The 25,333-nt window shown below is 43.4% G+C and overlaps 2 protein-coding genes across 5 annotated transcripts in view; one reads left to right on the top strand and one right to left on the bottom strand.

Annotated features, from left to right (window-relative positions):
* Positions 1-24,780, bottom strand: part of ARSG (arylsulfatase G) — a 95,894-nt gene extending 71,114 nt beyond the window's left edge. Inside the window, exon 1 of one of the 3 annotated variants that reach the window (XM_081027515.1) lies at positions 24,547-24,780. The gene's annotated coding sequence lies outside the window, so the exon portion shown is untranslated. Of the gene's footprint in view, positions 1-4,323; positions 4,388-24,546 lie in introns of those variants that run through there. The other 2 variants (XM_081027513.1, XM_081027514.1) reach the window with 2 other exon arrangements.
* SLC16A6 (solute carrier family 16 member 6) lies at positions 4,674-18,634 on the top strand. 2 transcript variants are annotated; one of them, XM_081027517.1, is made up of 6 exons: positions 4,674-4,807; positions 11,635-11,873; positions 13,168-13,311; positions 14,181-14,309; positions 16,341-17,159; positions 18,270-18,634. In XM_081027517.1, the coding sequence occupies exons 2-6, from the start codon at positions 11,642-11,644 to the stop codon at positions 18,518-18,520; spliced, it is 1,575 nt and encodes a 524-aa protein (XP_080883643.1). In that variant the 5' UTR covers positions 4,674-4,807; positions 11,635-11,641; the 3' UTR covers positions 18,521-18,634. The 2 variants fall into 2 exon arrangements, with proteins under 2 accessions (XP_080883643.1, XP_080883644.1); XM_081027518.1 differs by lacking the exon at positions 4,674-4,807 and adding an exon at positions 10,898-11,024.
* Positions 24,781-25,333: the final 553 nt, after the last annotated feature.

Genomic DNA, 25,333 nt, shown 5'->3' with positions numbered 1-25,333 from the left:
TGACGGCAGAACTGGGATTCGAGGTCAGGCTCCAGAGCCTGTCCTCACGTGTACCTTGCATTCATAGCATCCCGCATCGTACGTCTCAATTATGTACCCAGCCTTGCACGGTCCACTATAGTGACTCTTGGGCTTCTTTCCCCAGGGAGAAGTTATCCATCAGGGCAGGGAGCACATCTTTCTTACCCTCTTAGTAACGTGGGTAACTAAGTGGCCTGCAAAGTTTTTTGCTTGGATATCCTCCAACAGAATTTGGGAATACAATAAACGCCCTCTGTATTAGTCAGCTCAAGCTGCCATAACAAAATACCATAGACTGGGTGGCTTAAATAACAGAAATGTATCATCTCACAGCTCTGGAGACTGGATGGCTGAAATCAGGGTGCCAGCATGGTCACGTTTTCTGGCCTCTCCTCCTGGCTTGCAGATGGCTGCCTATTCGCTATATCCTCACATGGCAGTTCCTCCTGCGTTCTCAGAGAGAGTTTTCTCTTCCTCATCTTATGAAGACATCAATCTCATCATAAGAACCCCCAAACTCTTGACCTAGTCTTACCCAAACTCCTCCCAGAGGCCTCATTTCCAAATACTATCGTATTGGGGGTGGGGCTTCAACCTATGAACTTGGGAGGTGGTGGGAGGGGCACAAACATTCAGTCTACACCGCCCTCAGTTCTTAGTTATCTTCAACGTTTCATCCTAACTTTAAATAGCTGCAAAAGGTATCATTTCGACCGTATTTATAAATACTACTTTTATAATAAAAGTATTAAACCACTCTTTTAAATGTGCACAGTGTAAAATATAAACACCAGAGCAATTAGAAAACCACCATCATTCACTTAGAAATTACGTGAGCATATTTCCCATTACTTTGGAAATTTTATCATTTTTTTTCAAAACTGTATTTCCATCGTATCTCAACATAATATACTTTTATATTTGAAAGCATCGAATTACCTTATCCTATTTCTCTGAAATACACAGCGATTGTGTACAAATTGAAATTTAATATTTTATACTTTACTCCAAGTATTAACCCTTCTGAACTGTTACTATCACATTACTGAGTGATAACTTATAATAAAACAACACGTATTATAAATTTTGACAAATTATTAGTAAGCATTATTTTACTGGAAATTCATCTTTAACAAGATGGATGGAGGGATGATTTGCATTGACTTGAAGAGACAATTTCCCTGACATAATATTTCAATATTCCCCCAGAGACATTTACAGCTGGAGCAGAGTACCCTAGTGCATTTCTGGCTCTGGTTAAGAGGGAGGCCAACTAGGCAATACTAATGGAGAATGAGGCCTGCACCACAGTGGGTCCTCAGGCAATCAGGTTTAGGAGAGAAATGATGTTCTGGAAAATCAAGGCCTCTCACAGGGGCCCCCGCAAATCCTCCTCCAAGTCACTGGCTGCTCTCAAGACCCAGCCTTGAAAAGCAGGCTTGCTCCTCTAGGAGCTCCGGACAAAATTCCTTTCCATCTACTTACCCCAAGTTGAAGTTCTCACAGGCTGGTAAATGCAGGGAGCTTATTTGCAAGCCAGGGTCATATCTGCCTAGCAACCCAACATGAAGACAAGAAGGACTATAAATGTTGACAGAGAACAGGCAGGCCAACTTTGCACAAAGGAATCTGTTCTCATGCAAATTACTCTAAAGAAGATGGCTGGAAAAGAGAGCAGTGGGGATGGCTCTCAGAGCCAATTTACTTCCCCAGAAGATGCTGAGGGACTTTTGAAGGGCATCATGACAGCCTTGTCCACTGTAAGTGGAAGGGGCTCTATACCACTTGGGTTGTGACAGACACAACAGAAGAGGCTAAGAGGGGAGGTGAACCCTTCACTTAATCTCATGATTTTTCTGGTTCCTATACTCCAGACTCCAAAGGTTCTTTTGTTCAAATTTAGTACTCAACAGAGTTCATGTAGCTTTTTTTGTTTTGGGGTGGTTTTTTTTGTTTTGTTTTGTTGGTTTTTCTTTTTTGGGGGGTTGATTACCATGGTAATGCAGTGCTTTTTTCCTCTTTGCTTTCCCTAGACGAGTGAAAAAAAAGCAGGGGTTTTCATGCCTGGTCTCACTAGGATTGAGGGAATAAGATGAAGGCAGTCTCTCTAATCAAGGTAGGCAAAAATCACTGGTTTGTGCCTGGCCAGGCTGGGCTGATGTGGGTTTCCAGCTATCTCTCTGTTACCCAAACACAGGAGGCAAATGTCATCTATGGATGAGCTCTACCTGCAAAGTGGGCCAGTGTGTGCCTGTAAGTGTTGTGAAACTTGGGGCAATTCCCTCCAGTTCTGTGCCTCAACTGTTCTCACCTATAAAACGAGAATTAGTGCCAGCTGCCTAAGTCTGATGATGGGGTTAAAATGAGGTCACATGCAAGGCACTTAACGAAGTGTTGGGAACAAAGCAAACATGTAAAAATTAAGTAAAATTAATGTTAGTAAAAATAATAGTAACAATGCCATTTGTTTCACTTGATCAAATACTCAGAAGTGACCTTCCTGTCATTTGTTCATCACTGAAGCTTCTGGCTATTATTTCAATAATTTTTAAAATCCTGAAGCTAAAGCACCAAGACCTCTTGCGACTTGCTTAGAGTCACCCAGTTGTAAATGCTGGGCTGCACCCCGAGGTTGCTAAGCAAAAGTGAATACAGTGAATGCTGTGTCATGTTAAATATGACATGTCCATAGTGAGTGCACTGACAGGTCCCAATGCTCTGTAAGATCCTAAATAGCAAAGTAACACCTACAGGATGTCCCGTTTTAGTAGTTTTCATTTCAGTGATTACAATCAGTTTCCAAATACCTGTGGATTCTTCGAAGAACAACTTGGAAATAGGATCGTTTGCTGGGTGTGTGTAGGAGTCAGTCATCGGACTTGTTCAGCCATAAATGACAACAATAAGAACTAATGGGCACTGAGGGCTTGCCATACGCCAGTCACTTTGATCTGAACTTGACAGGCATCCTAAATGAAACCTTTCAGTTCTGGGAGTGCCACCGTTGTCCCATTTTACAGATTTGGAAGTTGGTGCTCCAAGAAGCTACTCCCACAAGGCTGCAAAGCTCATCAGTGGCCGCAGGCTGTGCAGTACTGGCCCTAACAGAGCACTTTACACCAGCACCCCTGCCCCCACCTAACCCCCTCGGAGCTCGGTAACAGCTCAGACAGGCATTTAACCCAAATCATGAGGGAAACCAGGCAGCACCGTGGGATTTTTATCAAACTTCAGATCGCCCACTCCTCCTGGTGGTGACCCTCTGTGCGCGCACTCCCAGATTAGGCTCTCTGGAGTTTGGCATCAGAACCCCACTGAAGGGAGCAGCTGGTGCCAAAGTCAGCAGGGGGATGCTGACAATAAGGCCTTTGCCTCCGTGTAGGTCCCAAACGAGTCCTAAGGATGTGAGGTGGAGACCAGGAAGCCCAGTCTGCACCCCCGCGGGCTTCGAAACGCCTAGGAGCCGACACACTGCCCTGTCCCCAGGACGGTTCCTAACTGAGGCTGCCCGTGCATCATCTGCTGAGTTCAGTGACTTCGGGGCACAGGACTTTGGGAGGAGGGTCATGTACTCCCTAAACGATCGGATCCCTGTGCTATCCGGGGCTCCCCGCGGGACAGGAACGGTGCACCTGTGTGGACCTCGCGGCCCGCGGCGCCTAGGAGGACGGTGCGCGCGCGCCCCCGGCCGGGGATGCTGACTCAGCCCGGCTGCTCACATCCCTTCGCTCAACGCGACGCTGCCGCAGCAAAGGGGGGAAAGGAGGACACCAGTAGCAACCGGGCCGCCTGTTCCCTGGGGCCACTGCGGCACACTCACCCCCCTCCCGGAAGGGGAACTGTGGGGGCGCGTGAGTTAACGAAAATGGGGGAAGTGGGCGCTGGAGGAGGAACTCGGGGACCGCGGCGCCGCGCGCGCCGCTCACACCCAAACTGGAAGGAACCTGTTCTGCCAGAGGAGCCGCTGCAGCCGTGAGCGCTACGTGGGACCATCCCGGGCGTCCCTCACCCAACAGCCCCAAATCCTCAGGGCACCGGCGGCAATGGGCACGGAGCGGTTCTGCGCAAAGGGACAGCGCCGGGGAACCCCGAGCGCCCAACCTGGAGTGCTCCGAGGCAGGGCTCAGACGCCCCCGAACACGCCCGCGCTCCCCACTTGCAGTGCAGCAAACTGCCGGGCCCCGGTCCAGCCGGCGCGGAGCCGCGCACGGGTGCGAGGTGGGGGAGGGGGCACAGGCCGCGCGCCCAGGACCCCGGCGGCGTCGGCGGGGGCGGCCCAGGGCCGGAGGGCGACGCCGTTACCTTCGGTGACCCGCAGGCTGCCTCAGGACGGGCGCGCGCCCGGTGCGGACCCGGTCCACGTGGGCCGGCGCGCGCGCTCTGGGCCGGCCCCCTCCTCCGCTCCGCTCGCAGCACATGGTCGGCGGCGGCGCGCCCCCGAGGCCGGCGGAGACCGGCTGCAGCCGGTATAGGATCAGAGAGAGGCACGACGCGGGGCCGGGGCGCGGGCAGCAGAACGCACTGCCCCAGCGCAGAAGGCAGGGGTGGGGGGTGGGGGGAGGGTGCGGCCGGGGTGCCCCAGGCGCGGGAGTAGGTGGGGGGCCGGGGCGGGGCGCTGCGGGCGGGCGCCCGGTGACACCCGCCTGAACCAACTTGCGATAGGCTCGGGCCCACGCCCTAAGGAGTTAAACCTTTCTCATGTTACCGAGCGGCTTATAAGGAGGGGAGGCCAAGCCTCCGCCTTATTGGGAGCCTTTTGGGGTTTATTCTCTGCCCTTCTAACTTGGTGAGTTGGTTTTATTATTTTACATGTTTAAAAGTTTGATTGTGGGGTGTGGGGTGTTATATTAATCTGTGTTAGGGGCTTTTTTTTTTTTTGCCGGGTGGAGGGTGGGAGGCTGAGGAGAGCACTTAACATCTTAACATTTGGAGAGGTTCTTCTGAAAAATATTCTCTGACAGTTGGGAATGCTCAGGGCCACCCGGGTGACGCGCTGTCGCCAGTGTGGGCAGCTGGGGCGAATCATCCCGGCCCTGGTCCACTTGGGTCCGGAAAATGCCTAAAGGCAGGCTTGGTCTTTGAGTGCCTCCGGACTCGGGTTAGGGGTTCCTGGCCAAAGGCCGAGTCGGGGGCACAGGGCATGGATTTTCCGCTTGAAGTTGCCTGCGTGTCACGCGAGCGAAATGTCAGAGGTACCTGACCCAGGCTCGCGCGCACGCAGGGCGGCCACTGAGGCAGCACGAGAGAAAGTGGGGTTCCGTGTCTCCCCCACCAAACACACACAACCTGCGCGCCAGTGTGACCCCCCGGGAGCAAGGCAAGCATTTCCCCGCAGAGCACAAGTCCTACACCTTGCCGGTCACAACTGTCAGTCGCTGAAGCCTGGCCCCGCTCAACTTCCAAGGTTCCCTGAGCTGCCAAGCACAGGAAAGCGCCCCTCTAGCTGAACTGAGCACTTCTGCAGCGAGGGAGGATGATTTTGCAGAGGAAATGGGTTATTTCCTTCTCGTTTTTTTTTTTCTTTCTGTTTTTTAAACTAAATCTCCACCCACCCCAAAGACAGGTGATAGAAGTGTGTTAGGTGGATATAGAATGTCACCAAACGTGGGGTGGGGTGCCGGGGTGGGCGCCTTAGTCTTGGCAAAAGCTCCCCAGAGACAACTGGGGAACAGCAATTACAACTTGTCAACCTGGAAACTAGTTTTATTTGCACTGTTAGACGCTCCGCACCAGCTCTTTCTCCAAAGACACGGTTTCTCCCCTGGGAATGAGATTTCTCAGTGACCATACTGTTTTGCAAATCACAGTAGGATGAGTGTCGTGTTTGCAAAAAATACCAAATACTTATGTTGAAGTGATGCATCTCCCCATGACCCAAGCACCATTACGTGGCATTTGGGGGGGTCAATAATACTTCCTGCCTGGGACACAGAAATACCTCTTCTCATAATTAAGGGAAGGGTGGCCAAGGGAGGGAGGTACAGTATGTAAATAAACAATGCAGCCAAGTGGAAAAGCTCTTTCTATCTTAATGAGTACCACTAACCCTGAGCTTTCCTTCTCTGGTTTCCAAAAAAGGGCCTTTCTCAGTGGAACTCCTGAAGAGGACACTTAGGCGCTCAGGTCTCAACATTATGATCTTATAAAAGGGTGAAGCAATTGTATCCAGTGATTCAGAGCTGCTGAGGCAGCCTTCCAGGTCAGGCTGGGGATTTTTTTTTTTTTAATACAGAATTCAAATGAACTTCACCTACATACAGAATGATTTTGACAACTGGGGCCGGAAACAACTTGTCCAAAGCTGTTATCCAGGCTACACCTTTAAGAAGAATGGCGACTGGCAATGCATTGCCTAGGCTTTGCCTGTGTAGCCACCAGCAGCCACCACCATTTCCATCCAAAGTCTGCATTTTGAACTTGGCTCTGAACAGACCCTGGATTAACACTTTGATGATCTATAATAACCTAATCCATCCTTCATGCCTCAGGTCAAATTTTTTCTCAACAAATCAAATCAGTGGAATTCCCAGGTATAGTAGCTTCACAAACCTTGGCAGAATACTTATTTATGTAAAGTTAGGACAACCAAATGCTCATAGGACACACTCCAAACTGCCCAGTGTATTTTATTACCCTTCCTTTGGAAGAACATTTGCTGAAGACAAGATGGCTGCCAGGAATCAGTACTCAGAATCGCAGTTATATGGTTGAAAGAACCTTCAGACTGCCATGTTTAACCCCTGCTTTCACAGATGATGGAATTTAGAGATTAAGTGATTTCCCCAGGATTGTGCCGCCAGTCAGTGGTAAACGAATTCACAAGTAATACCCAAAGGCCTGAGGAAGACAAACCCCTGCATGGGCTTTGCCTTACAGGACTCATCATGGGTTGAGAAAGTTTAAAGGGTGGCTCAGAGCAAGTCAGGGTCAAAGGCTATCATAGAATTACAGGTTCTCAGGGGTGGAATCTAGCTCAGCTCCCTTGTTTGCCTGTGGAGGACACCGACCATCCAGGAGTACAGTGACTGACCCAAGGCCACAGGGTCAGTCAGCTTGCCTCACCAGCCAGACCCCCACACCGTAGTAAACTCCTATCCCTTCTCATCACCGAAAATCACAGGACCATAAAACCCAAACCAGCAGACATTTCCCTATTCTGGAATCTGTAGAGGCTTCTAAGTAACTGAGTTTAGAATTCAGAATTAAGCCAGCTGACCTGCTGGATCAGTGGAAGAAAGGAAAGGAGTCCAATCCAGGAAAGCACTGATTCTGCAACCAGGAACCTCCTCACTTGATACCTCGGTTCTCTAAGGACAGAGCAGGGCACTGCTTCAGGAGCACCCCGACGCTTGCTTTATTTAGTAAACTATTGAGCACCTACTGTGTGCCAAATGAGCTACCAGGCACTTGGTCTAGAAAGAGCTGATAACTACCCTGTAGGTTGCTGCCCTGTGTGATCCTATGCAAAATGCAGAAGTCATCATCCAGCACATTTTAGAAACCAGTTTATTCTATTCTTCTATAGTGTGGTCTTATCTTCAAAGTCGAATTTAATAGAACAGAAGAGGCTTTAGGATGATAAAGGCATAAACTTTAAAGCAAGAGTGGGTTCTGGGGAGGTCATGTTTATGGTATTCCCAGTAATACGGTTCTGTCCTCCAAAAACCCAAGAATGCAGGTGAAAGTTATATTTGGATCTAGCTGCAAGAGGGTACCACAGAGGTAAACAAAGTTGTAAAAAACACAAAGGGATCAAACACCCAGAAGGGGCTCAGAAAGTAAACAGTAGAGCATCAAAAGGCTGCCCTCCTCTCCAGCTGTCATACATCAGATCTCACCAATGTGCCACCTCTTTTCAGCCGCCTTACCAAGTACCATCTTGCACGTTCACTTCTTCCTAGCTCCCTGGTTTCACTGGGCCAACAGCTTTGACCTGAGGAATCAGGTGAGTAAGAAAAATCAGTGCTGAATACAAAAGTATCAACTGCTAAAGCTGGATGGAGACTTTAAAGATTCTCCAGAAAATCTCTGACTAACGATTTGACTAAATGAGGAGCTCAGGCCCAGAGAGGTGCAGTGACTTTTACTAGGTCACACAGTTAAGTGGTGAAACAGCTCACAGCCTCTTTATTACATGGGGGTCAAAAAAGCTTTTATCAATGAAAAACATTGTTTCCTCACAAACTCTATATAAAATATCCCTCTCCCTGGCCTTTAAAATGCTGTCCTGGGGGCTGACACAGCAGGGCTCAGTACACGGGAGATTTGACTCTGGACCATTTTGGTCAAGTCCCTTTCCCTCGGGGGCTCAGTTTTCCCATTTTGCAAAACAAGTAGAGTTTTACAAAGGAGGTGGACAAGATGAGCTCCAAATTCCCTTTCAGCTTTATCATTTTGTAATTCCAACTCCATTCTGGGGCTCCAGGTTGATCCTAACCCTGCCCATTATGCATGTGCAAACCACTGATCATAACAGGCAAAGGAAGAGTGAGATGGGCACCCATCACCGCAACTGAAATGTTGGCCTGACATGGAGCCTTCTGAGGATGGGCTGGTAAACTCATACAAAAACTCCAATCTAGTCCTGCTCGTCTAAATGCAAGCCAACAAACAGATTCTGTGTCTCGATCCTGCAGGGAGTTGAGGCTAGAGTCTCCAAGAGATTCAGTTGGTCTCATTGGGGCCTTCATCAATTTCACCCCAGTGTTTTCATTCAGGTTGGTCCTGAGCCCTCAATGCGACTCCAGGATCTTATGGGCACCCTTCTGGGTTAGAACCATTGCCTTGGACTGAGCCACTTAGGCCCACTTGTCAGAAGTGTGCTAAGCTCTGGAAGGACTTGGCTGAATGATTTTAAATATGATGGGTTTCAGTCTCAGGTCCCTTATCATTATCATCAACAAATATTTAAGTCCATGGAGGCAGTGACCATCTCTGTCTTTTCACTATTGTATTCCCAGGGCCTAGCATTGGGCCTGGCACCTAGGAGTACACTGTTGAAAAAATAGAATAAAAGCTGTGTGCAAGGTATTGGGGGGAGGGGTGGACATACCCCAGAGATATAGGCCCCAGTTTTTGTTGTCCATGAGCTTATAATTTGATTATCAGATAGACATATAAAAGTAAACAATAACCCATTATTAAATGATACCAGTCACATGAAGAAAGCCCCTGACATTGAGTCAGTCAGAGAAAGCATCATGAAAAATGGATTTTGATGGTACCAGGCCTTAAAGGTGCCAGCTGTAGAGGTAGCATCCACCTGGGCAAAGGGCAAGGCCACAGGCAAGGAAGGTGGTTAGAACCTTGAGGGCAAGGGGAAGTGTCCATTTTGGCCATGGCAGGCTAGTTGAGTCTTAGAACAGCAAGAAATAAGGCTACAAAGAAGTGGTTGGGGTTCAATTCTGAGGGAAATTGAAAGTCAGACTAATCAGTGGATTTTATCCTTCAGAAAGAGGAAAGCCATTGCAAAACTGAGCAAAAAAAAAAAAAAATGCCATGACAACGCAGCACTTCAGAGAGATTAAACGTCCAGGACACAGGAGCCAATTAAGAGACCAGTAAAGGAGTCATGGGCTTCATAAGGAAAAGCTGAAACCACTGGCCTGGGAGAGGGAGGAAGTGGAAGGGGAGAGGCTGAAGTGTGCTTTACGCTGCCCACCACCACTTCCCCTTCTTCCCTCCTGCAACCCTGACAAGTATTCATTCATTCATTTACTCATTCATTTGTTTTTTCTAAATCGTAAGTCTAGTACTGTGCTCACTCCTGAGTGAATTCTGAAAGTCTAATGAGGAAGGGGTGCTGTGATAACCTCATTTGCTCGAGGGCTCCGGGATCTCATCTTAAATCAATTGCTTTCTGGGCTGGGAAACACTAATGACAACTATTCTGTAGCTGCTCAGCTTATATCTGTTTAACTGCCCTTCCCACCTTCCCATTTGCTCTCAGGAGCCAATGACCCATTGACACACAATGAAACACAAAGGCCTTTGCTGCAGAGCGCTTAAGCTTAAAGCATCTTATGCCCTGTTTTATTCAACTAAATACTTAACAGCAATAGGGTAAAAAATAAGTATATAGTCCTTTCAAAGTACTAGGCTACTGTGGTGCAATCAATAGGATGAACGAGATGAAGTTGGTCAGATATGCTGCTTTTTAAGAGTTATAAATTCAGAATATTAGATCCTGATACCAGAAATTGGCAAGTCTAGTGGATAAATGAGGTTGTGTCCTGTTGTTTTTCAATTGCCCTTATTATCAATGAAATCTGCTTTAGTACTTGAAACACAACTTACAGCTAAGAAAAGGATATGCATGCGTCCTGAAAACTCACCTGTATATAACTGTAATTGTAGAGCATTCTTAAATTCATGGTGGATTGCCATTAAGACCTTAAGCCCATGGACTCATTTACTATTTTAGATACGAATTTGTAGTTGGGCTAAAACCACTGTTTCAAAGTAGAGGTGAGTTCAGGGTCTTTGAACTTGACAGTGTTTGTGTGCTAGAGCCCAAAGCAGGAGACTTAAACTACCTTCTGTCCAGTGTTCAGTCCAGTGTTTCCTCTTACTTAGTGGTGGTACGGTACAGGGCAGCTTGTACTGATGGTTGCCGTTTGAATGGAAAGCCTGCTGAGGTCAGGGTGTAGGGTAACTGACTGTCAAGTTCATGTCGGTAGTGCCTGATTCGGTCACTGTATTCTAGTAGTAGTACTCGTGTGCATGGAAATGTCATTGCTAATGCACCAATGGGTGATCAGCTTTGAGAACTTGCTCGTGTCACACAAACCTCCAGAAGACAGAATTCCCATGTTTGGATTTATAGTCACCTTCTGTCCCGGTAGGTACATCCACAAGGGACACCAGGTCATAATCAGAATGCTGCTGAGTGGGAAGTGAGATCAAGGAGAGCTAAGTCGATGATCTGAATGGCAGAGGCACAAGAGCCATAGGGCGTCTGAAGCACTTCTCCGGGGGAAGGTGGTAGATGTACTTCCTTAACGGTCAGTGTTTGCCTCCCAGCCTGCCTTTTTCTAGGTTTCATTTCCGATCGACATTCCTTTTGGTCACTTCAGTCTTCCTTAACCTAACTTTTCTTCAAGTTCAAGGTTACCACTGATGCTTCGTTTGTTGCCACTCTGTGTCCTTCAAACTGCCTCTAAATGTCCTGATGCCTTATGTTATTGGTTTTTCCCATTTAACTGGCAGTTTGTAAGTCTTACTTCCAACTTCTTTGGGGGAATCCATATACAAAGATTATATATATATATATATATATATATATATATATATATATACACACACATACACACACAAGTAGTAATCTGTACACTGGAGGTGCCAAAAAAGTACATATAGACATTTTAAGATGTTATCTTAAGAGGTGTTTCTTAAGATGTTATCTTAAAATGTGTATACATTTTTTGTCACCTTCTGCATGTACATACATATTAAATACTTTATCCAAAGACTTTATTCTAACTGTATATAATTTATACATTCATCAACCTAAGAAATGTCAGTACTTATCTGTCATGTTTGCTAAAGAGTATTAGAATCATAAACCCTCATGCTATGGCTGATCTGAACTTTTTTTTTAACTTTTTATTTCAGATTAAGAATGACCGAGAAGAAATCACAGCTTTGTTGCAGAGCCAACGTTTATACTCAAGTGCCTGATGGAGGATGGGGCTGGGCAGTAGCTGTGTCTTTTTTCTTCATTGAAGTCTTTACCTATGGGGTCATCAAGTCCTTTGGTGTCTTCTTTAATGACTTAATGGACAGTTTTGATGAATCTAATAGCAGGATCTCATGGATAATATCAATATGTGTGTTTATCTTAACATTTACAGGTTAGTACATCTTTCAGCTTAAACACTATATAAGCATATGCCTCTTTTTAAGTTGCCTAACTACATAATGGTACTCACTGTGTTTGTGACGGATTTCCTGTAGGTATGACCTCTGGGCAGTTTCTAGCCTCAAGTAATACAGTTTTCAGAGGGTTGAGGATGGCAAGAGAGAGAGGAGCTGAAGGGAAAAAAAGCCTTATTTGCCAGCCCTGACTGCCTTCAATTTAACACACATGTATTAAACACCTACTGTGTGCACAATCTTAGGATGCTGTAGATTATGTGGAGGACAGCAGTAAAACCCAGTTCTGGGTGGGGGATGTAGTCATTTTCTAAGGAAGCAACGTCGCAAGTATGTTTTCTTCGCTTACTCTAGGCCCTGGTCTCACAAAAACACGCTTAGGTTGGAAACATGAAAATGTAGCTACATGCAGATGACAGATATAAGCTACACAGATTATAATTCATCAGCCACTTTGAATTTTCTATCACATCACTGTCCTCCATTTGGTGTGCATAACTGAGAAGTCACCATACTTTATATCATTTTTGTTAAAGTGAAATGCAACCAAGCTAGAATTTGAACCTAAATGGTACCTTTTTAAAAAAACAGACCAAAGTAGTGAGTATACAAAATCTTTCAAGAAATCCTGGGAAAGCCCATTTTTATTACACAATAACATAAATTTAATGCATATCTAATTTTATAGGCTCTCATGGTGAGTCAAAATCTTTTAAAAATATAGATATGAGTTTTACACTATTACACTATTACCCTGGCTTATTTTTAAGGAGCCTGAAGAATATATTTAAATACAGTTGACCACTAAACAATGCAGGGATTAAAGATGCCAACCCTCCACGTAGTCAAAAATCCGTGTATAACTTTTGACCCCCAAACCTTAACTATAGTCATCCCTTGGCATTCGCAGGGGATTGGTTCCAGGACACCCACGGATATAAAATCCATAGATGTTCAAGTCCCTTATATAAAATGGCATAAATCAGCCCGCCACATCTATGGAGTTCCAATCGCAGATTGAAAATACTGTTTCGATCCATGGTTGCCTGAATCTGCACATGCATAACCCGGGGATAAGGAGGACCAACTGTACATTTATTTTTAAATTTTTGAGTATAAGTGGACCCGCCCAGTTCAAACCCAGGTTATTCAAGACTTAACTATAATTCCTGAACTGACTTAACCAACCATTGTATAAAATGTATTACAGAGTATTCACTGTCCCTCCACTTCAAGGTTTAAGGAATCTTACGTTATGCTCTTTTAATGCAGCTCCCCTGTCCACTGTCCTGAGCAATCGTTTTGGACACCGCCTGGTGGTGATGGCGGGAGGACTGCTTGTTAGCATAGGAATGGTGGTGGCCTCCTTTTCTCGTGAGGTTTACCACATGTACATTGCAATTGGCGTCATCTCTGGTAAGTGTTTCTCCAGGGCTCAAATTCTCCAGATACTTAGTTTGAAGGACAAGGAAGGGGAAGGAGGGACTCAAACCCAAAGTGTATTTCTTTCTCTCTTTCCTTTTCTTCTTTAAAATTAATAGTGTCCCGGGTCAGGGGTTTAGAACTGGGCTGTAGGGACCCCAGGAGATATTGGAACCTATTCTCGATGCCCAAACTTTTATGTCTGATTTGTAACGTCTGCCAATGAGAAAGATAACTTCTCTTTTGTGATAGTTTCCTGCCAAAAGACATCATTTTCACAAAGTAAGATTTGAATTTCTTAAGCCGATATTCCCCAAATTGAGGTCTTAGCATCCTGAGCTATAAAGAGAGGGTGCAGTGTGCTGGGCTTTTTCTTAGGGGACTGAGAAAATTTTCTTCCCTTTAAAAGGAGTTCATACATTACTGACAGATTGTGTGTGTGTGATTGTGTATGACTGTGTGTGTGTATTCAGTTAATTTTGCACACTGAAATTTTTCATATATTTCTGCACATATCAAAAGTTGTTTATTTCCAAATACAAGTCTTATTATATATGAAAACTATACTTGATACTAGTTCTGACCACTGTGAATTATACGTATTTGAAAAAAATGCAAAAAAGCAGAAAAAGTAGAAAACAGTTTTTATACCCCTAGCATCCCGAAACACCTGTCGCAGCTTCTCCAGATCTCTCATGAAACCCATTTTTCTTTACTACAGCACCTTTTTCCAGAATGAATTACTGGGCTCCCAGAACTTACGACTTAAAAAACAAACACACAAATCCCAGATCTCTGAATATACCTTTCCGATATCAACTCAATTGGTGTGTGATTCTCACTGTTCTTTTTGACTTTCACAGGTTTGGGATACTGCTTTAGTTTTCTCCCAACGGTCACCATTCTATCACAGTACTTTGACAAAAGACGCTCTGTGGTCACTGCAGTTGCTTCTACGGGAGAATGTTTTGCTATGTTTGCTTTTGCACCAGGTGGGTACATCACAATAGTTTACGTATTAATGTGAAATAGGGGAAGCCTCTCAGATATTTTTGTTACACTGACTTGCCCACAGTCGGCTACTGAACGACTGTAACTGTATGCATAAAGAAAGGGTATTTCCTTCTGTTCTCCAGCACACTTTTATGATCTGTCCTCCTTAACTCCCATGTTAGAAATGCAAACATTTTAATCCTAGTCCAAGTTGACACAAACATGAAGATACATGGCGTATATCCAGTGTAAGGCCTGAAACATCCATTCCAAAATAAATAATTTAACAATTTGGGATTGTGCATACGATTATTTCCCTCCTTTGTCACAAGAGCCATATTCAGTGTGCATTTAGATTGTGCTCATAAAGTTGGTTTTATTATCTGTATGTGGCTCATCACACAGTGACATTTTTATCCCTGGTTCAATTCCCTAGCTTAAGGTTAACTTGTGAATTATACTAACAAGTAGTAGACAGATAATCTCGGAGACCCAGCTTCATTTCTTACTCTGCCGTTTTTGGTGACTGTGTCAGTGGATTGCACTTCGTTCAAAAGAGATTCACGTAGAAGTTTTTAGGGGTGATATGTCAGAATGTCTGAAGCTTTTCACATAGTTCAAAAAAATGAATGTATAAGTGCACATGGAGAGATACAGGTTGAGAGACAGGAAAAAAATGTTAGTTGTTGAATTTAGGTGAAGTACAGGCAGGCCTTTGGTGGTGTACTTTTCACTATTCTGTCAGTTTCCAATTTTTCTAAATCAAATGTTAAGGGGAGAATCAGTGCCGAGTGCCCAAGGGTTAGACACTACACGTTGGGATCAGCTTTGTTCCCTAACACTGGGCATATCGCTGGCATCTGATGGCATTCAAGAAATATTAGAGAAAGAAAAATTAGACCCGTTATTGACAGATGAGTGTAAAGCACCTGAAATAACCAAGCCTAAAATATTTTGCAATTCTAGCTTTTTCCATATTCATAGGGGAACAAGAGGTGTGAGCAAAACATATGCTACAAAAGCAAGTCCAGCCCCCCAGGAATGTGGGGCTGTCTTGCAAAGCCTATCTTCTGGGTAAACAAGTTACTACTGGTATGTCTGTCATACCTGACTGTCAGCTTCCAAGGAATTAGAATGTAGTAAGATGAAATTCTAATGACCATCATTCCACCTTTGAGGATGACTGTGAAGATACTTTAAGATCTTGTGGGGCCTGCATTATCCTCTTGTCACTGGGGAGCTTTATGCTCCCTTTGGCCATCCCCCCAACCTCACACTCTGGTGTCCAGCCCACCCCTCCGGGCTGCCTCTGGTCAGCAGCCTAGGACCCAACTGACTGGCATGAAGGAGGATGACTCAGGGAGATAAGGACATTCCGCAACGTAGAAACTGGAAAACTGTCATTTCATTCTGGGATAATCATTGAGCTTTTAGATTCTTAGTTTATTTTGTAGTTAATCCATTGCTACTAAGGATTGAATGTATAATGCTCTAGCTCAGGTTGGAAATTCTATTTATCAAAGGCCAGGTAGTAAATATTTTAGGCTTCGTGGACTGTAAGTCTCTGTCAGAACTACTCAACTCTGCAGTTACAGCACAAAAACAGTCGTAGACCATGTAAATGAATGAATATGTCGCCTATGTTCCAGTGAAGCTTGATTATCAAACACAGACTGTGGACTGGATTTATCCTGCAGGCCGCTGTTTGCCGTACCCTGAACTAGGTCAAAAACTAATTTAATTTCTTGTGCCTCTACCTGGAAAATACACTCTCCAAAGCTCTTTTGGAGACCAGGGCTGAAAATTTTTGTTTTATATATAATAATCATTACATACATTTTCTCCTTGATTCCTAAAAACACCAAAACCTAGAATGAAGGATAGTACAGGGTGACTGCATTCACCTTGCTGAGTAAATTTTTTAAGACACAAGTTTTAAATCTAATCCATATTTCTACTCGATGTCTTCTGGGCCTTGTGTCCATTTCTGACCATACATGTTATTTCTTCTTCCCTCCTGCCCATCCAAGCATTCACAGCTCTGAAGGAGAACATTGGCTGGAGATACAGCCTCTTCCTCATGGGCCTACTGCAGTTAAACATTGTCGCCTGTGGGGCACTGCTAAGACCAATTATAATCAGAGGACCAGGGTCACCGAAAATAACTGGCCACGAAAATCCAAAAGAAGTACAATATATGCTTGAAAATGAGAAAACGCGCACCTCAATAGATTCCATTGACTCAGGAGTAGAACTAACTACCTCACCTAAAAATGTGCCTAGTCATGCCAACATGGAACTGGAGCCGAAGGCTGACGTGCAACAACAAATCCTGGAGAGGACCCCCTCCGAGCAAAAGGATAAGAAAGTCCCATTACTGGACTTCTCCATCTTGAAAGACAAAAGTTTCATTTGTTACGCATTATTTGGTCTCTTTGCAACATTGGGATTCTTTGCACCTTCCTTGTACCTCATTCCTTTGGGCATCAGTCTGGGCATTGAAAAGGACCGCGCTGCTTTTCTATTATCTACACTGGCAATTGCTGAAGTTTTTGGAAGAATTGGAGCTGGTATGGTCCTCAACAGACAGCCCATTCGTAAGATCTACATTGAGCTCATCTGCGTCATCTTATTGACTGTGTCTCTGTTTGCCTTTCCTTTTGCTACCGAATTCTGGGGTTTAATGTCCTGTAGCATATTTTTTGGTGTTATGGTTGGAACAGTAGGAGGCACCCACATACCGCTGCTCTCCGATGATGATGTCGTGGGAATTGAGAAGATGCCTTCTGCTGCTGGAGTCTACGTCTTCATTCAGAGCATAGCAGCACTGGGGGGACCACCCCTTGCAGGTAACTTAAATACACGAAATCCAAACCCTTATCTACTGTCCCCTACTGCTTCTTTTTTAAATTTAAAGTTGGACAGGTGGAACATCTGTAGTATTTCTGGACCTGAATCATATTCGTTTAAGATGACAGTTTTGGGAAGAATATTATTAAGGAAGACAGGAGGTTCCTTCACAGAATACAAATGGAAATCACATTGTATTATAAAGCAGGCAATGTGATATACATTATATAATCTATAATGTTTACTATTCCATTATTAACACTGCTAGCTTCCTGTTCGAGTCTAATAAAAAAAAAAAACTACTGATTTTTATACTTCCATAAAATTACAAAGCTGGCAGAATGAGAGATTACCTGAGTAACTCTCTTGATTTAAATAAGAGGAAACTGAAGATCAAAGAATGTCAGCCGAAGGTCATATAGTCAATCAGTGACCAAGTCAGGATTAGAACCGGTGTCTGCAGCCCAAGCTGCCCAGGCCTTGCCAATGCTACAAGGGGCACCATAGACTTAAGACTTCATGAACCTCTGGCCTTTGGATACCAGCACTAAGGGACTTTTGTACGTCACCTTTCCTGCTTAGGAAGGTCCTCGGGAATTGAGCAAGAGCAACACTCTGCATTTACTCAGGTGGTTACTACAGAGTATTTCCTTGTAGGAAGGATTTGGGTATGTTTCGTACCTTAGACCTGAAATAGGCCCTTCAAGTTATTGTGACTAGAAATCTTACCCCATGTTAAAAGATACCTGAAATGAACTCAAGTGAGATTAACAGAGCGCTTGCCTCTCTGAAGAATATATCACCTTGGCAAAGAAGCAGGCCTATCTAACTGTCCCGCGACTTAGATTCTCTACCAGGACAGATTATTAGCCCAAGGAGGCATTTTAGCGCCAGTTCCCTCAGGTGCTAATCAGTATGTTGAATGTTTGTCTTATTTCGTTCTTCTCCCCGGTCTAGAAAAGATTCCTTTCCTACCTTGAACACTCTTTTTTCTTTAGAGAAACAAGGTAAAACAAAGAAGGCGGTTTCTGGTGTGGGGCGGGGGGCGGGGCGCCGGGTGAGAAGGGTTTGTGTCCATGCAGCTAACAGATGCGAATGCTTTCTCCCAGGCCTGCTCGTGGACCAAAGCAAGATCTACAGCAGAGCCTTCTACTCCTGTGCAGCTGGCATGTGCGTGGCTGCTGTGTGCCTCGCACTCGTGAGACCCTGCAAAAAGGGACTATGCCAGAGTCATCATGCGGGTGAAGCAAAGGCAGAGAGTTACCGTGGGAGAGCTTTACAAGACATACCTGAAGACTTTCTGGAAATGGATCTTGGGAAAAATGAGCATAGAGTTCCTATGAAAACGGAGCCAGTATGACAGGCATCTGTCCGTTCCTGTCACATCAGCCACCCTGCTGGCTGGTTGGGAGGGTTGGGGCCTGGGGGACACAGTGGTACAGAGGAGCTGAACCGCTCCACCCACTTTCAAAAGGACGTTTGGAAGGGAACGAGTAAGTGACCATGACTACCAACATCCTTTTCTTTCGTCTTAAGTTCTCCTTTTTGCTTGTTTTCTCAGCCAAAACAAAAACAACCCAGCACTCTTCCATATATAAATCTGGCTGTATTCAGTCTGAAAACAAAGATACACAGGACTATGGTTCACATTCCAATTTTAAAATAGTGCAGTGAATTGGCAAGGTGATTTTAAGAGCTCTCACATGTGATAAACTGCTATCTTGTAAAACAACATCTACCCCAGGTCACTGACATGTAACTGGCCATTCAAAAAAATCTTAAATCATTTCTAAGTTTTTCAGAAATATGACCAAATTGTATGAAATCCTTTGAAAAATGCTGAGGTTTACATTAAAAAATTATAGCCTCTTAATTTCCAAATATTGAATGGAAATGAAGTATACTTTAAGACCAAACACTTGGCTAATAAATGGATATATATATATATATATATATATATATATATATATATATATATATATATGTATACATACATATATATATATATATATGTATACATATAGTCTTGAACTTCATGAATGTGAAGATTCCCAGTTTTTTTATGGCCTGTCATTACCAGAAATATTTCATACAGAATATACAGAATGGCATTCAAAAATAGGTTTCCTATTGCTTTTAATTATTCAGAAATATGTGATTGTAGTGTCTTTAATTTAAACCACTATTTATTATTAAGTTATTCTAGGATGATTAAAGTAATCAAAAGAAATATAATCTGGGACATAGCAGCATTTTTACATTCTTTCTGCAATCCTTTATATGCCTCAAAGAATACTTCTTTTAAAGTTCTTCTCATAAAAGGCCAAGATGTAATGATTCTTCAGTTGGATTAAAGGCAACATGTGCTATTTACAGGGGACAAAATAATGAATAGCAAATTGCCTTAGCATTTTAAAATAATCTGTTCTATCATCTAAGAATACTTGAGGATCTTCTTTGATCGGAATTATATTTCATTGAACTGTTGAAGCATTTCTGTATTTTACACAGGGACATTTATTTTACCATCACAAGTTACAAGCTACGATTTACATCTTAGATAAACCTTGATTGCTCTACATTGCCAGAGTTTTCAGGTCAACTGGTCATTGTTTCTTTGGACTTACCCTACATGTATAGTATTTCTCATTTTAGCAATTTTCTGTAAAGAGGGCAAATGTGAGGAGAGCAGGTGGGTTACTTCTATGTACTGATACTCACTCTACAGGTGATGGTCAATGCTCCCAGCTCCATCCTTATTCCTCTTTACTGTTAATTTATGACAACTCAGGGGGAAACAATATTAACAAGCCTAGTTTGGTTAGAGGTACACAAAGCTTGAATATTTCTCTGCACTGAAATCAAAGTGGCATAGTTCATTACCACCTGCTCCATTCTGTACAGCATCTCATCAGCCAGAGAAATAGGACAATCTGTAAACCTTTGGGGAAGGTGGAACAGGAAATGACAACGTGTCCATCCAAACAAAGACATGCCTAAAACAAGGCGGATGTAGCAGACTTCTGTCACTGCTTGAGAAGGACTTTGAGCTTGTGGCAGTTTTGCAGACTTATATGACTTCAGCACTTTACAACATTTTTTACTATGAATGTTCAATACAGTTTAATATTTATAACTGATTTCTGAGCAATCTGCTTGATGTCCATTCTGTTAACTGCATGAAAAAATGTATGCCAATTTCAGTATGTCCATAATCAAGGTTTTAAAAGTTTGGAAGAAAATTAAAAAAGAATTGCTGATTTGTTCTATACTAGGAACATTCTGGTACTTCTAGATTTGCAATAAATGTATAGCTTTTTTATTTAAAGAGACTGATTAGTTTTTTTACTGACTCATCAGCATTCACTGTTTGATCCAAATAAAGTTACAAATACAGCTTCTTTTCTACAAAATCTTTTAAGTCTACCATATACATATAAACATTTCCAAGAAGCGTTTGTTGAACTTAATTATTTCTTCAATGAAAAATACATTAATGAAATGATATCACGGTAGCCACAGACTAATAAATAGCTAAGCCTATCAAAAGTAGCAAGTGAAAATAGTTAACACTATCTATATTCAGCTACAGAATAACCCTAAAACTTGTTCTACCTCTAAGTAAATAGCAGACTCCATGCCAGGGATCGACAAACCTTTTCTGTAAACATCCAGATAGCAAATATTTAAGACTGTAGGCCACGTGGGCTGTCCCAACTATTCAACTTTGCTGCCGTAGTGTGAAAGCAGCCCTAGACAATACGCAAATGAATGATCATGTCTGGTTCAATAAATGTTTATTTATGGATACTGAAATTTGAATTTCATAAAATCTTCACACATCATGAAAATTTTTTTTTTCCTACCACATAAAAATGTAAAAACTAGCTAGCTCACAGGCTGTAAAGAAACATAGGCAGAGGATTGGATTTGGCCTGTGGGCTGTAGTTTCTGAGCCCAGCGCTGTGCATCTGTGAGACTGGAATGAATCGGCACCAGCAACGGCACAGCTCTATAAACTAATAGTCCTGAGTGATAGGAAAGGCTCGCTGTGGTCAAAGTGATTCTTAGAGCATAAGTGCCTAAGATAGGAAAGATCAAACAGCTGAGAGCACATTAATTATCAATTTTCATTTCCTGTGACTAAAGAGATTCTGCTTTAAACTTAATGACTTAATAATGTTTGAGTATAAATGTAGATGGTTTCCCTCCCGAAACATACAATTCCTCTGTTCCAGTAATAAAGATCATGTGCTCTTTTAAACACAAATGCATCCTTCAGATAGTGTTTCCAAAACTTCTAACAAAGTTATCAATTATATACTCCACTAGTGTGTAATGTAGCCTTTGCACATTCACTTGCCTTTCCTTTAGCTTAACACATGATGACAAAATAGAAAATGGATTCTAAGGGTTCCCCTGGCCCAGTTGACCACTGAAGTCACTGGAAGGTATTTATTACTTTTAGATTTATATACTCCTCAACTGTTCTAAGATTCATGAAGAAACTATCATGAATCCTTTTGAAAAGCTCCCAGATATAAGGCTCACTAACAGGGATCTAGAGTTTAGAAGCTATTGCCTTTAAATTTTTAAATGGTTATGAGCATTACTTTAAATGGCCACTTTAAAGACAAATCAGGCATGTTACATGCTTAAAGGTCACTCCTGTAAGTATACATCGCATTGAGAAAAGAGACTCTGTGTTTGTCTTCATATTTGTCTTGGATAATAGATGTTTATATAAGGCAGGGCTATGAGCTCCAACAGGTGGGTTATCTTATAAGGAAGGAACCTTGCGCCCCCTGGTGTTCTGCTTCTGTAATGACTCCATCAGAGTGCAGAACAAGAAAAGCGACAAGTTCAGGAACTTGCAACTTCGCTTTTCATGTAAAAAAATATCTCATATCCAAATCAAAATTACTTCAGTGACTATGGATTTCCTGTAAGGTAAATTAGACAGAAAAATTGATATCCCAGAACTCTTTATCTATAGAGGCTTTTACAATAGAGCTCACCAGAGATTATTTTTACTTTTTCAACAAAGATTATTGAGAGAAAATACAAACTGTGCCCATGTAGTTATAGTATGTACATACCTTTCCAGCAACTCAAGAAAAGAACAAGCACACTAACTATCCTAGCAACGGACTCCCCCAGAATTCGACCAAATTCTTAAGTACCTTCTCTACACTGATGACTCTGGTTCTAAATCCAGACTTTTCCACTGGGCTCTGGACTTACTAAACAGGCCCCTGTGACAGCAGATGAATGCCAACTAGGCATTTCCAACTTAGCCAGTCCTCAGCAGAACTCTTGATGCTCCTCTCCAAACCTGCTTCTCCACAAATCCTATTGGCTCTACTTCCTAAATATATTCAGAACCTGACTGCTTTTGTCAAACTACCAAGTACCCCTGATCCAAGCGAGTACCATCTTAGCTGGATTACTGTAATAGTCTGTTTTGCCTGCTTCCAACCACCACACCCTGACCTTCATTTCCACATAGAAGCCTTACAATAATCATTTTAAAGCACAAGTCAGACATGATCACATGTAAAATCTAACACTTAACAATGGGCTCTTCATATAAGGCCTGATGCTATCAATTCCGCCCTTGTTCTTACTACTCTAGCTGCGTTGGTCTTATTGTTCCTTGAAATCACAAGCCTCAGGCCTTAGCATCTCTGGTTCCCTTTGCCTGGTACACACTTCCCTAAACGTGTACAGGATCTGACAGTACAATTTCGTCTCCTCCAGTGTCATCCGAGGAGGCATTCCTGACTATCCTACCCCAGACAGCACGTGTTTCCATCCCTTTACTCTGACACTGTGTTGTAAAAGTATCTGTTCGCTCCTCTATTATCTGTCTCTTCCACTAGTACATTAGGGTAGCAGTTTTTTGTTCACTGCTACGTTCCCAAGGTTTGGAGCAGGGCCTGGAATATAGTAGGTGATGCTCCAAAAAATATTCTTCAATGAATGAATGAATGAGTTCTTCATTTTTCATTGCCTTTTTCAGAGAAAATGTTGGCATCTATTCCCGATTACGGCTCAAGAGGGTCTGGTGCTGCTATGAAGCATTTGGGCTGCCATAGTGGACCGTGACAGCGTTGTGCTCAAAGCCTAATGTTCCAACATCGGAGGTGGGTCTCCAAGTGCCCAGTGATAATGTCCTACATACATGGTCAGTGTAGGGAAGAAAACAGGTCCATCAGAGATTAAACAGTGGATGGAAATGAGTACTGGGGTAGATATGCAAATGAGCGCTCTGCATTTTAACATATTGCTGGAGCAGATTTTGTTTTAAACTATGCCTAGTAGACATTTTTTCATGATGCTTTCTTTTGAAACATCTGAACTGGTAGCAAGTGCTTTTCTGAACAATGAACCTCTTTTTCGGTGCTAAAGCAAAGTACTCTGATTTCTGACTTCAAACAACCCCAGATAGCCCCACTTGAACAGAAAAGAGGTTAAAGGAAAAGTTTAACCTTATAATCCCTTCCATAAACCATCTCAAAAAAATTGGTTAGGTTTGTGCTATTCTACTTCTTCTGAGGTCAGGCAGCACAGTGAAAACAAAGCAGAACTGGAAATCAGGGAAAGGGGATCTGGTCCCGTTTCTGCCATTGGTGTCACTACGCACAGTTTACGTAGCCTCTATGGGCTTGTTTCCTTATCTGTGAATGAACTCGGCAATATTCACATTATTAACACTTTACAATTCTGCTTTCCAAAACTGAAAACTTATTTAAAGGAAGTACCAGGCTCTTGGCAATAGGAGGCGGGGTGAAAAACAACCAGTCATAGAGAACAAGATCCAAATGCCAATCAATACGGACTCGAGACCCACACGCGCCCTTTCGGCTTGAATGTCAACACTCACTGTACTGCCAGGAGACATGCATGACCTTTTCCTTAAAAAAAGTTTTTCTCTCCTATCAATTCCACTTCCTAAGTACATCCTTCCATGCAGACTAGAGATTGGCACCGATGTGGAGCTGGGGTTGCCCCGTACAGTAACCATGGCCACATGAAGCTGTGCCCAGTCGGAACTGAGTTATGCTATGCTGTACGTGTAAAATACACGGCAGAATTTGAAGACTTAGTACCAAACTAGAAAATAATCTCGGTAATTTTTATATTAACGACATGTTGAAATATTTTGGATGTATTGGATTAAATAAAATACATGATTGAAATTAATTACAACTGCTTCCTTTTAAATTTGCTAATGTGGCTGCTAGTAAAATTTAAATCACTATGTGGCTCATCTATATTTGTATGGGACAGTGCTGCTCTCAATCAGAACAGAGGAAGTGCCTGAGATTCACACTCTTAGAAAGCACTTTTTAAATGCTCTACCCAAGAACTGATTCTACTTACTGCTCTGCTGAAGTCCAGACTGATTCTCCAAGGCCTAGCCTTGGGCGCAGCCTACAGGAGCGCGGGCTCGCGAGTGCGGCCCGGTGCTCGCCTCCGCGGTCCTGTGGTTCCAGCGCCCCGGGAGGCGGAGTCGCAGGCCTGTGCTCTGGGCGCACGGAGGAGACGTCTCCTGAGCAGCAGCAGGGACTCACTGGGGCGCTGGCTCACAGCTGCCGGTCCAGGCGCCTGCTCCCTGCTCAGGCGCAGCTCAGGACACCTATGCAGCTGCCTGCGGGGGAAGGGCCAGCGCGCGGGGCCGCCCGAGGACCCGCAGCTGCCTGCTTGGGTTTTAGGATCCTTGCTCCTCGGAGGGAACAGCCTAGCCTGCTGGCCCTAAAGGGTTAGCAATTTAAAAGTATTCATGTCAGGGGAATTTGTGCTTTACAGAACAAGCTGGACAAGAACCTTCTGTTTAACCTTGCCCATTAAATACCTAATCTTTCCCTTGACTATAGAAATACTACTAATTCCATAGGCGCCAATGTGAACAGCATTTTCATACTCCCTTCTAGAATAGTGTTTGGGCAATGGACTGAACAATTATTATCTTCATTCTTAAATACCTTGTTCATTCAGCATTTAAATAGGAAAATCTGCACAGACTTCAGTTTGTTACTAAATGAAAATCATTTTTAAAACTACACCGATTTACCTATGGGACATAAAATTTAGTTGCAGTAAACTATCTTTAAACTTAACTCTTAAGAAATTGTCCAAAAGTACATACAACCCAATAATTACTTACACA

The sequence above is a fragment of the Rhinolophus hipposideros genome, assembly GCF_964194185.1.
Source record: "Rhinolophus hipposideros genome assembly, chromosome: 20".
Classification (NCBI taxonomy): Eukaryota; Metazoa; Chordata; class Mammalia; order Chiroptera; family Rhinolophidae; genus Rhinolophus; species Rhinolophus hipposideros.
The sequence above is the reverse complement of the archived record's forward strand: the minus strand, read 5'-3'. Positions and strand labels throughout refer to the sequence as shown.

What these genes read in the sequence shown, in the direction of transcription:
- SLC16A6 (XM_081027517.1), top strand. Translation starts at nt 11,642, where the DNA reads ATGACCGAGAAGAAATCACAGCTTTGTTGCAGAGCCAACGTTTATACT. An exon ending in TGCAATTGGCGTCATCTCTG is followed by an intron (nt 13,312 to 14,180) that starts GTAAGTGTTTCT and finishes TGACTTTCACAG; the next exon opens with GTTTGGGATACTGCTTTAGT. An exon ending in TATGTTTGCTTTTGCACCAG is followed by an intron (nt 14,310 to 16,340) that starts GTGGGTACATCA and finishes TGCCCATCCAAG; the next exon opens with CATTCACAGCTCTGAAGGAG.